This window comes from Pinus tabuliformis, chromosome 4_1 (assembly GCF_031772625.1).
Source record: "Pinus tabuliformis cultivar Carrire ecotype Pingquan chromosome 4_1, CPIR1, whole genome shotgun sequence".
In the NCBI taxonomy this organism is placed as follows: domain Eukaryota; kingdom Viridiplantae; phylum Streptophyta; class Pinopsida; order Pinales; family Pinaceae; genus Pinus; species Pinus tabuliformis.
This window is the reverse complement of record NC_142303.1, coordinates 589103347-589116255: the sequence shown is the minus strand read 5'-3', so window position 1 is coordinate 589116255 and position 12909 is coordinate 589103347. Positions and strand designations below refer to the sequence as shown.

Genomic DNA, 12909 nt, shown 5'->3' with positions numbered 1-12909 from the left:
TTTGCATTTTACTATCATGCTAAATGTGATTGCTAATCTGGAATTGATATTGAGCTAATATGGAAAATTGAAGTAAATTTGCTATCAGCATAGAACATACCTAAAACTAACAATTTGTTATCTAGCCATTGGCACCCTAGTTTCAGAATCTCAAAATCTGCCTTCTTGTGAGAATAAGCACTGTTCATTGCTTAGTAACAAAAATATGTCTCCAATGAAGAAGCTATAATGAGGTCTGTTCTTTCAATGAAAAGAATAAGTGAAATAGAACCATTATACAGTGGTCCGAAATACTACTGCATATAGAGTCCTCAATTATTACAGTCACGTTGTAATCTCCCCTGGTTTGCCTTGAAGAAGGTTCTGTATTTCAAACTTCATACTTCTACTTGGAAGCCGATAAAAGTGATACCTTAGCACAACCGAAGATCATCATTTCAGAAGTCCACAAATTCTAAGGTTTGTTCAGAACACCTGAGAAAAGTTGATCAAAGTAACTTACTTGACAAGTTTCCATTATCCATTTTGGTGATTGGTCTTAGTGAACTAAGTATTGTCTTAGTTCTGGTCGAAAAACTTCAGAAAATCTTGAATTACCTTTGAACCTAAATACTGAAGCATATCTTCTGTTTAATTGCAATTCAAACTTGATATTAACTTCTATTGAAGCATGCGAAGGGTACAAAACAAGAGGATGAAGCAAGAGGTTTGATAAAGGACAAATTTATTTCTCAAATACATAACCGAGTTTCTGTGGAATACCTTTGTGAGGATCAAACTTCTGTCTCTCTCTGTGATGGATGAATTTCTGTGATACCCATCACTGTGATATGCTTTGGACCAATTTTCTGTGAAAGGATCTTTATTGAAGGATGAACTTCTAATCATTTTGCTGGACCAAATCCTTATGATGACTACTTTTTGTATCTCTGTGGAAGCACCATGAAGAAGGATGAATTTATGCATCGAAAAGGCCAAAGTCATGCTCTTGCTGAAGCAGATCAGATTGAAGCTATTGATGAGCTAGTTGACTTGACTAGGAGGTAGGGTGGACCAGAGGATGCTATGTCAAGAAGGAAGAATGGTTGGAGCAGAATATACTGACGGAATCATAGGAGTGTTAAAGACCAGCCTTGGCCACGAAGCAAGCATAACTCTGTGCGTGCTATTAGATGCTCAAAAGCTAATGCCTCCTTGACCCTTCTGGAATGTAAGGAAAAATATCTTGCATCTACTGTCATGAATGTTGGGTGCTGAAGAATGATGAAGTAGGCCAAGCCTTTATGGACAAAATTCTGCTGTTGTTGCAAGGGTTTAAAGAAAATAGAGTTTTCTTGGATCATCATTGGACATTCTTGATGGATCAAAGACATTTCGATCCTAGGGTTTGTAAACCCTAGCAAGTAACAATGCTTGATAAGAAAGCCCTAGGGTTTATGGACAAACCCTCAGATTGGACACTTCTGCTGAAAGAAGAAAACCTAGCCTTTTCAAGAAAGTTATGACATCATGATGATGATGTAGATGAGGTTGATAAAGGTGCTAGTTGATTTTCCAAGAGTCTAGAGTCTAGGATAGAATCTTAAATCACTGACGCTACCAATCGAAGTATCACAATGAACTACTTTGTAATAGCGGAACTATATACAACAATAAATCTACTAGTGCACAAAATATACACAACTTTTTACAAATTTATACAAGAATCCAACTTTTTGTTATATTAATCAAACTTACAATACAATAGTCTAGGGTTCCCGTACCAGGGATAATGGCCCTCACATTGTTGAAGAATGTAACTTGGTTTGGTCTTCATTATTGTACTTGAAGTCAAAATGTAATATATTTGTCAAAATGAAAGCAAAAAGAATTTTATTTTTATTTTAATTGACTTGTTAAAGCATGGGTTTCATGCTTGGGTCAATTGTTGTAGGTCAAGCCTCCGTTGTAGGCTTTAGGATTATTTATTTGGGTCAAAGTCAATATGCTTGTTTGGTCAAAGACTCCTCCATCAAGTCTCCTTCAAGACGGCTTCAAATAGATCATCATCATGTCTGCTACATTCTAGTGAAATCATGTCGGCCTCACCTAAAATGGAGAAATAACTATTCAAGCTATCATGTCGGCTTATTTGTCATGGAGACTACTATATATACAAGCCTAAAGGCCTTCACTCAGATCATAGTTTTGGACAAGTATTTCAGAAGAAATATTTCGGTGATATTACAGGGATGTTCTCGGTGCAATCACAGAAGACCTGATCTCAGAAAGGAAGTTTCAGTGCAATCTCAAAGAGGAAGTTTCAGTGTCATTACAGTGAGAAGTTCGGATTGCAGAGCTTGGATTTCAGAGAGGAATTTCAGTGAATTTCAGTGATGTTTTGGTGTCACTACAGGAGCTCGGATTAGGCACAGGGATGATCTCGGTGCTACCACAGTAACCACAGTTCGGTGCTATTACAAGATGGTTTCGGTGCTGCTACAATTACAAGGTCTAGGTGCAGTAAAGAAGGTTTCGGTGCTGCCAAAGTGACAAGGTCTCACAGTGAGATGGTTTCCTTGCTTTCACAATGATAAGGACTCGGTGCTGTCACAGTTACAAGGATGACTTGATGGAGGATGTCTTGGGCTTAGATTGTAAGGGTCATGGTCGTCTCATCTTGAATCTACTGAAGGAAGAATTTTGACTGGGTTTTCCCCTATAGTGGGGTTTTTCCTTGGCAGTGTGCCTACATCTTGTGTTCTCTTCTATTTGTTACTTGGCATTAGTTTTGATGATAAGAAAAGATAATTAATAAGAACTAATAATAATGATGAAAACATCACCAGATAATGTCATAATCAGAGAAATCGTTTAACTGCCTCACCTTTCGATTTCTCAACATGGTTTCAGAGCTATGGTCAAGGTCAAAGGAAATTTGAAGATCATTTATACATATTTGAAGTCTTCTCAGTGAAAGGATCTGTTTGCATTCAACATCCCAAACCAATTAAAAACTCCTGAAAAATACCACCATGAACAAGATTAGTAGAAGATAAGAAATTTGCTTTATGAAGGAATTCGGGAAAAACCCTTCCTTTAATGATGTATTCAATCTGGCAGGAAATTATGCTTTCTGTTAATCAACTTATGCCATTTAATTCTTTTTTCTGTGCGAATGGTAGAGAAGAGATGGCTTGTGATGAAGCAGAGTTAGGACCAGATGCCTACTCAGAAAAAATCCAGTATCAACAAAAAGTACAAGAGCAGGTTAGTGAACATTGCATCATACTTGCATATCAAGCTTGAAAACTATTCTTGAAGTCTTCTAAAGTCTTTTTCTTTTCTATTGGAGATAATGAATCTTGGTTTCTTGCAGCAATTGATGATGCTTAGACAAATGCGAGAACTGTCTCCAAAAGATCAGCATTCTATTCTTGAAGTGGTATTTATCTTTCAAACTTGTTTTAAATATTAATGTGATTTCAACTTGTTTACTCAGGAGTATTCTACTTAATATTTATAGCTGCATGCTTTGAAAGTGTAAGAAAAGAAAAGGATCAGGAGTAAATAGTCTTCTAATTTAATCCCATTGTATTGCAGAATTAGAGAATGAAAGTGTCCCTGTTTTCTCTGAATAATGAACAAATTGTTTTTTGTACTTGTCGAAGGATTATTGACATATGTTTGTAATACAGCTGCACCGGGAGATGGAACAAGGCAATTTTGAAAATGCTAATGCAGTTATGACACATGAACAAATTCAGGCTCTCATCAACAGAAAATGACAAGAACTCTCTAAACAAAATTTCATAGTAGTTTCTGTTCTTGTAAACAGATTTGCAAGGTCTGCTTATTTTTTTTATGCACGGAAAAGTTTCAAATGCTTGAACATATGCTTGCAATTACTCATCTGATTGTGGTGCAAATTGTTCAGGCAAAACATCAGTTTTAAAATGATGTATGCCATTTTTAATCACCAAATGACTACAAATATTGAACACATTCTTCACTTGAAAGAATGTATCAATCAGAAGCCCTATTATCAGCCATAGAATTACCTTCTATGCTCAGGGTACAAGTTTTATCAGGGATTTAAAAATGTGGTCAATTTATAGTCAAACTCAACAAGCACGCCGATTTTGTATGTACACACATACAGAAAATGATTGCTTGAAAAGTAGCAAAAGGTGGTAACCATTGTTACCTAGGCTAGAATTTTAGGGAGTTTCATTTGGGATTGCTTTCACGTGCTTTTTTCTAATTTTCTTTGCTTCAATAGACTTCTTTATGGTCTCCAATGCAATCATCCTAGAGGAATTTTAGGGTTTAGGTTACTTTTCAGTCTTTGCTTACATTTTCCATTGTTATTATAGAGTACTCTTGTTGATTTAAGACTTGAGGAACATACTCTTTACCTCTTGGATTGCATGCAACAAATATGCATTAACAGATTTTAGTGTTTTCATAAAGTACAAGATTCCTTGTAGCATAAACAATTAGTTCTCTTCCTCAAGCTCGTTAGATTTCATCTAGTCCCTTGTTGGCTTTGATTTAGAATTTATGTACTTGGTAGTGATCATGGTGTTGAAGAATGTAACTAGTGTTGGTCTTCATAATTGTATGGTCATGATGTAATATATTTGTCAAAAGAAAGAAAAATACATTTTATTATAAAAGAAAAAATATTTATTAGCATGGGTTTCATGCTTTATTATTTTATTTTTAGGTCTAAGCCTCCATTGTAGGCTTCTAGGGTTTATGTCATGAGTCCAGTCCTTGTCATTATTTAATAGACCCTTCTTGGGCTTTGTAAAACAAGAAAGACATTTATTTTTGTGTCAAAAGTGTCATTTGTGCCTCATCCATCAAGTCGGTCTCAAAGAAGACAAGTCAACCTCAAAAGGGAGCCAAAAACCACTATAAATAAGCAACTACTCGACTCATTTGGAGGATACACGCAATCAAGTTTGATCTGCAGTTGCAGGAGAAGAGGAGTGCGAAATACCTAAAAGAGAAAGCAAATACCCTAGCGAAGAAGGAGGAACTCTAACGAAGAAGTTTGAAGACTATTTTATCTCTCTTTTGACTCACACGTGCAAAATTCTGAAGCTGTAGGAGGGCCGAAGTTGTAGGTCTGTAGTAGGGCCAAAATTCTGGAAGTTGGAGGGCCAAAATTCTGAGTTGGAGCTGGGTTGAAGCAGTTTGACTAGAGGTGACTATTGAAGTTTTGTTAATCAATCTGGAAGGCTGACTTGGTGGAGATAGGAAGGTCTTTTGGTCTAATCTAAGGTCTTGGATTGTCTCAATTTGATTTGAGTTTACTAGTGGAAGAGTTTGACTGGGTTTCCCCCTACATAGGGGTTTTAGCCCTGATTGAGTGCCTATATATGATGTCATTATAGTCATGCGTATGATTTGATGATTTCTTGATGAGAACAAGATAAAAAAAGAACATAAAGTAATTTAATAAGAATGCAAGAATATCACAAGGAATTGTTAACATAAAAAGATCTTTCTGATTTTCTAACACATGGCATCCTATCTTGCTGTTTGGGTTTTCATTTGATATAGTGGGTTGTCAACCATGGATGTGTTTTCCAGTCTATACAGGTCATGATCAAGGTTGCATGGGTACAATGAGACATTGGTACGTAGGAATGGGTACAAATTTCTTAGTACATATCCCAAAAAAGTTGGGACACTAGTATGGTGGTACAACTCACACTATAATTATAAACACACAATACTTATACATGTGTAGTAATTTATATGATAAAATAGTTAATATATGTAATTCCTTGGGTTGATTTTGGGCAAAGTACATATTCTATGAAACAATGTCCTGATTGTCAGGTCCTTTTGGTCCTTATAACAATATACTCGTTAACACATCCCACATGGACATGGACACATAAAAAGTTGAGGGTTTCTTCATGTAGTTGCCCCACTTATTTAAACTTTTGGAAATTGATATCAAGGGTTTCGAAACATGCAACCTTTGTACTTTTTAACAAAATGCTTTTGCAGAATGTCATTTTCTTTTCCAATTGCAGAGTATAATACAAATACAAATGATCATCTAATTATAAGGCAAGTTGTATCTTTCTCTGAATTCCTAGGGATCTTATTTCATTTTTGTATTATATGATAAGTAAAATTTTGGAATCATTACTATTTCTTGGTAACTAAAGCCACGTCAAAATGATTTGGATACCTACAAGGTTGGAAATCTATAACTATTTCTGCTTTGACAAAATTATATGAATTAACATGTATTTCATAGATGATAATATATGATAATCAACAAAAGTGAATAATATTCTATGATAATCAGTACAAGTGAATAATATTTTTCAGAGATCCAAACTTGGAGGTGCAATAAGTGCAATGAGGAGAGGCAGGGATGACTCGGCACCGAATGTCATGGCACTATAACCTTGTGGGAAAACCAAAATTAAGGGTGTGATAAGGTATGGCCCAAAAATCCATGTGTTCCGGGAGTCCCATCCCAGATGCATAAAGAGGAGTGGCAAGGGAATCCCCTGGGAGATAGGACCAAGATGACGTATCCCGGAGGTCCCATCTCAGAGGTGTAAGGAGGATTAGTAGAGGAGGGTGCTGGAATAATAGCATCAGGTTGATGTGGTGGGCCAGTATAAGGGAAAGGCTAAAGATATGGGGCCCAAGCAACCATGACCTTCAATGAAATGCATATGCGTTGAGCCCTAAATCTTTATGGCCATGCGTTGTGACCGTGGGCGAAGCATAACTCCAATGGATGATGGAGATCTCCTTCTGGCATATGATGACAGAGGGTAAGGTGTGACAGACCTCCCCTGTTATGTAAGAGAGGAGGAAGGGGAGGGGGTGGCATATTATAGCGGAGCATAGATACTTCGTGCAACATATTCTGCCAATGCTCTAATTCTTCATTTGAATCTGATGTACATGAACTTTCACAGTCCCATGCAATTCCTCCATCAGCTGTCGGATTAACCCAGTCCTGGTCTCGCGCTTTTATTTTATAGATTTGATTATCGTCGCTTTCCTCATATTCACGGACCGGTTCAGTATAGTGTGGTCCTTCTGCAGGGTCTAGTGGTACTACTACGCGGAGCGATTTCCTTTCAAACGACGTAGTCCACTTCTTCAAATTAATTACCCCATTCATGTCAATAGCTCAATCAATTCCCAGGAGCGCGAGGTATGGATTGCTGTCATCAACAATCTTTATTACTTCAAAATTGGCCGACGCGCTCACACTTTATATCTATAGTTACTCCATGCAATCTCCCCTTAGGGATAATCTTCTGTTAATCTTGTAATATCATTTATATTCTTCAGTAAGAAATAAATAAATAAAAGCATGACTACACAAATAAAATAGCAACTTGCACATCATGTTTTGGGTGTAACATGGAAGAGCGCTTTATGGAGGATATAACATTTCCATCTTCATAATGATGGCAATATTTTCTAATAAACAACTTCATATATTCTAAGTATGGAGGATATAACTAGGTATTCACATATTCAAGGATAATTTGTGTTAACATGGCATTGAAAATATTGTCATTCATTGTTTTTTGAGTCCCTACAACCCCTATTGTTGTAGCAAAATGCTCTGATACCAATTTGTAATGTAATAACATTATCAACTTCAAAAGAGGAGTTTCCTAGTCCAAAAGTTTAGTAAAGGAAACAATATGCAAATCAAAGTACAACAATTAACACCATTTACAACATAAAAACCATATGTTTTAATTCACTATGACAGAGTTTGGTTTTTATATCATCCAACATGGGTCAAGCTTCCAATATCTAGATGCAAACTCTGTTTAGTAATTCATTTAGACAACAACAATCGTTAATTTTCTGTTGTTCTATGTTATTTCAATTACTTTAGCCCAATTCAATTATTCAATAAAAAATATTTTCCAGTAACAATTAATTCTTCCACTAATCAAGAATAATTGAAGATGGAACAGTTAATGCAATGACAATAAGAGAATCAAGAGCATCAACAAGAGACACCAATTTGGTCAAAGACCAGGGAAATACCCCACAAGGGGGAAAACCCTTTGAAAATTCTTCTTCTATTAGATTGTCTTCAATTGTTCAGCAGAGAGTACAATGAGTCAAATTCATAAACAAGAGTTAAAGTCAAAACTTTGATTTATACAACAAATCAACCAACCAAGATCCAATATGTAGATGATGAAAAAACTCAAATCTGGTCAATTATCATAAAGTTTACAATTTTGAAAAGTCAACAATAGTCAACGTACCTTAACTAGTCCCAAGTCAACCGTCAAATTTGTTCTTCAAGAGCTTGGTCAACAATCCACAAAATCGGCCTCAAACGCTAGTCAAAGTCAACCCAAAATAGTAAAAGAAAGTCCAGTGAAACTTGGTCAAATGAGAGAGAAACCCAATGGTTAAAGTCTGCATTGATCCCACAGTCAACTCAAGCCAAAAAACCTAGAACTTCTCGGTTTTTGTGTCAATAAACTCGCCCTGCCCAAACAAAGATATGCCCAAGAAATCGAACTCAAATTCAGCCCAAAACATTAAGGTCAACACTGGTCAAAGTGCAAATGAACTTCAAATTTTTGGCTCCCTCAAATTGACCTCCTTCCTATTCGCACGTGTGAAGAAAAACCTTGCAATTTCATATTGTACGAACCAAATGAAGAAGAGATGTTGAGTTGTGATGATGTCCAAATGAGCTTGAGGTCACTTGCATTTATATGCAACTTTGGAGGGGCAATTTGTCCTTAACCTAACCTTGACAATTTGTGTACTTGTGGGCTTGACTTCAAAAACACTTTTCCTAGATCACATTCTAGATCTATCCTCACATAGGACTAGTATTTCACAAATTGCTACATATAAGTTTTCCATGAATGTGACAATTAAGCATAAATGACATTCAAAATCACCATAAACAATAACAGTTTCTTCATAATTAACTCCAATTCAACATTTAACTCAGACCATCAATTTCTTAGATTTTTCTTAGGTAGAGACATTATGCTCTTTTACAAGGAGGTCAACCTAGGGTTTAGTGTTAAGGTCCTTAAACTTATGTGGGTAATACTGTACACAATGATTAGAATTATGATTCCATGTTTCTCAAAGACATTATAAACATACGCACATGTATGGTTACACAAAATGTATCAATCCCTTCTAACATAACTATCGCTAGTGTTGAGGCCAAAACATGATAAACGCCATTCCATGATGAAGGTAAATAATCTTAGCAAACCATTAAAATCATTCATAACAATTTCATGTCAAACTATGCATAACATTCACATATCTTCATGGGTATGGGGAATTGAGGGTTTCTAACCTCTAAGGAGGTCATTGAAAGACTAACTCATGTAACAATCCAACTCATAATAGAAGCAAACATCTCATTTGATGCCTTAAGAACAATCATAGTGGATTCCAAAAGCTCTCATGCATAACCAGCATCATTTGACGAGGCTGTAGGGATACTTAACTAATTATTTCTTTCAAAGGAGATGATTATAGAGAAGAAAGTGTAAACTCATTCAAATCCAATCATCGCATATTACAAATGTACTATGATACCCTCAAGTTCTCTTGAACACTTAGCTCAATGCCCTCCTGATAGTGGCTTGTTCTAGGAAGTGGTTTCCAATGAATTGTTTTCGCAACATTAACTATAAGAGTTGCCCATATTTTCACCTTTTGGGGAATGAAATGTCTGAATTAACTTTGAATTTTGGTGAGCACATGGATATTGACGTCAACTAATAATAATGTAAACTTTGAAACAGGAACTCTAAACTCAAAACGAGATATCTAGCCAAAAAACCCCGAAAAAACATCAAAAACAGTGCTAAAAACGAAAAGTGTGTATACTGGAACGATGGTTTTTTTTTAAGGTTCAATTTTGAACATGTTTTAAAAATGGTAGTGGAAAGGAAATTTTCGTGCAAAAATTGTGCAAAAAACAATCTGAAAACGAAAAGTGTGTATACTGGAACGATGGTTTTTTTAGGGTCAATTTTCAACATTTTTAAAAAATGTCAGTAAAACCGAATTCTTATGTGCAAAAAAATCACTGTTTTTGAGGAAAAAACACACTAATGTTTTTGGAAGAATAACATTTTTCTTTCCTAAATATAAATTCAACATGTTTTAGTAATGACGATAAAGATAAAATAATGGGATTTGAAACACATTAAAATTCTATTAGTCTTCGTCCATGTTGTTAAAAATATAATAACATCACACTAAAGATCGCTAACATTCTAATTGTTTTCAACCATAACATTAAAGATAGAAAAAAATTTGGAAAAATTTCAACCATAAAAGAAGAAACCATGACATTATGAACAAATTACATGACTAAATTAATCAAAATGTCATTATTTGTATATTGAATGAAACATGCATTATATTTCTAATTTTTTGTTGCATTGTAGATATTCTAAACAATAAAAATCATCATAATTAAAACATATAATCCAACAACATAAAAATGACTCATAACTTCTGATTTAACACCATATGGAAATCCAAATTTTTATTTCAAGATATGATGCAAACCTTAGTTATATAAATTGTCTTAGACAATTGTTCAAAATCACTCATATTTTCTTGCACACCATTAGAATTCACATCTTCATATGAATGACTGGATGCAGAGAAAGATGTTCCATATTCTTCTCTTTCATCAACTATTGCCCCATATGAGTCCACATGCATGCCCACCATTTCAGGTTTCAAAATTCTTTTGGATCTATCACTGGTTTTAGCAGACTCCCATCTCAACACTATTCCTTTTGGTAACAACCTTTTCATAATCTCTATCGTCTTGAAGCAAAGAGTTTCTCTATTTATTAAATTGAAGTCATAAACAAGTATGTCAACATCCTCCAATTTTAAGAGGTCTGTGTGGCGACGATTTATATTTGTACTCTTTCTTTTTATCTTTCTGCTAATTTTTTTGTCAACCACCATCTCTGACTTATACACACTATTGAATGGGTGTGTATTTGTGGCATACCAATGTACTTCAACACCTATAACATCTTCATTTTCTGTAAAGACCTTTATAACCTTAGCAACCTAGAATGGATAGCCATTGGGATCTCCATCTGCTAGCACTGCGATCATGCAACCCTCCTTAATATCCTACACTGAACCCCTGTAATGGTATTCCATGGCTTCACGTTGTGCATGAAATCTTCTGGAACCAATATACATCTCTCTTTCCTTTGCCTGTGAAGAATTAATAATACCTTGAGATTGTTGTTGTTCAACAATGTTTATTTCTTCATGTTCATTTGACACATTTTGTGGCCAAATAAATGGATTTTTCAAAGGTATATCTTCATTTGTTGTTGTTGAAATGATATCTCTTTGATTATTGAAAAATGACTCCCACCAAACTGAATTAGCAATGTCAAAGTACTCATATGTATATCTAATACATTTTTTAATTTATTCTAGGCAATCAGAATAATTTATATTTCTATTCTGTCTGTGTGCATTATGAATTTCACCAACTGATTGTGATAACAATATTTTTAATGCAAATATTGGATGATCTAGAATGAACTTCAAAGATTCCAACCCTGATGACGGTGCCCATTTTGCAGTGGTTGAATACTTCTTGCCTCATATTAGTGTTTTCCCATCAATTTTTTTGATGCGAAATTGATGTTGGAAGTTAATGTCATTAAGTTGTTCAATGCATTTATCCTCACCATGCGATCCCAAAATAAACTTTCGCATGTTAACAGTTTCTTCCAACACATCAAAAGTAAGCTCTGGCATGTATGATTTCTTAATACATTCAATTAATGATGGCAAGATCCCAACTTCCTTTCTCCTCAATGTGACTGAAAAACGACTGAACATCTGATCAATATGGTCATGAGTGTGCCCAACAAGAAGGAAACCAACCTTTACCTTATGAAAAATTCTCAATTCAACAGACATGTTTAGATATCCAAAAATAACCTGATTTTTGTTTTCATGGCAAATGTTGTCCAATTGTAGATACAAAACTTTAGGAAGATTACCAGACCAATGAGAAAGCACATCATGAATTATGGTTATTGTCAAATTTGCATCATTATGAATATTTGGAGCCATGAAGTACACCTTTGGCAACATTTTCCCATTGAAGACCATACAATCGACTAAGTGATACTGAATAAAATTTTCCTCCTGTAAATTTTTGGCTGTGTGAACAAAATGTGGTAAAAGTGTTTTCTTCTGGTCCATACCATCAATTATCAAACCCAAATATTTATTTGGATTATCATAACACTTCTTTCGATGCTTGTACAACTTTTTCCTTTCACTTGTTTGTTATTCGCGATGTCTTGAAGTTCTTTGACAATGGAATCTACACAACATAAAAGAAAGCCATTAAGAAATGTGTTTTCATGGTTGATGACTATACAATTTTAAAAGTTAAATTTATGAATGCTTACCTCTTTCTGACCCTTCACATTTATCCCTTTTTTATTTAAGAGAAGCACATGTACTGCAAATCCCCATCCTTGTCTTCTTAGGGATACAGACATTGTTGAATTCTTTTTTCCATACCTTCACAAAATATTGATATGTAATAAACCGACCATGTCCATCAGAACCTTCTACATATTCTTTCTATAAGTTGGAGATTTCTCATCTTGAAAAATTATCTGTATTATGTATTCTCTATATTTGACATACACTCTCCGTGCTTTGAAAATAAATCTTTCATCCATGACATTGTAGTATTTGATAATGGCCCAAACTGTTGTTTATGACGTACTTCTGAATAAAATGTGGGATCCTTTCCATTTTTTTTTGGATTCTCGAGAGACGAAAATTACCAATCGAATGAAACATTTTGAAAGCCTTTTTACAGATAAATAAAGACCCAATATG

At 34.9% G+C, this 12909-nt stretch overlaps 1 protein-coding gene across 1 annotated transcript in view; it reads left to right on the top strand.

The window, feature by feature from the left end:
* Nucleotides 1-4258, top strand: part of LOC149177341 (uncharacterized) — a 223769-nt gene extending 219511 nt beyond the window's left edge. Inside the window, exons 5-7 of the mRNA XM_089420096.1 lie at nt 3165-3249; nt 3359-3424; nt 3678-4258. Of these exons, the coding sequence (XP_089276222.1) occupies nt 3165-3249; nt 3359-3424; nt 3678-3767 (241 nt within the window). The 3' untranslated portion in view covers nt 3768-4258. The remainder of the gene's footprint in view (nt 1-3164; nt 3250-3358; nt 3425-3677) is intronic.
* Nucleotides 4259-12909: the final 8651 nt, after the last annotated feature.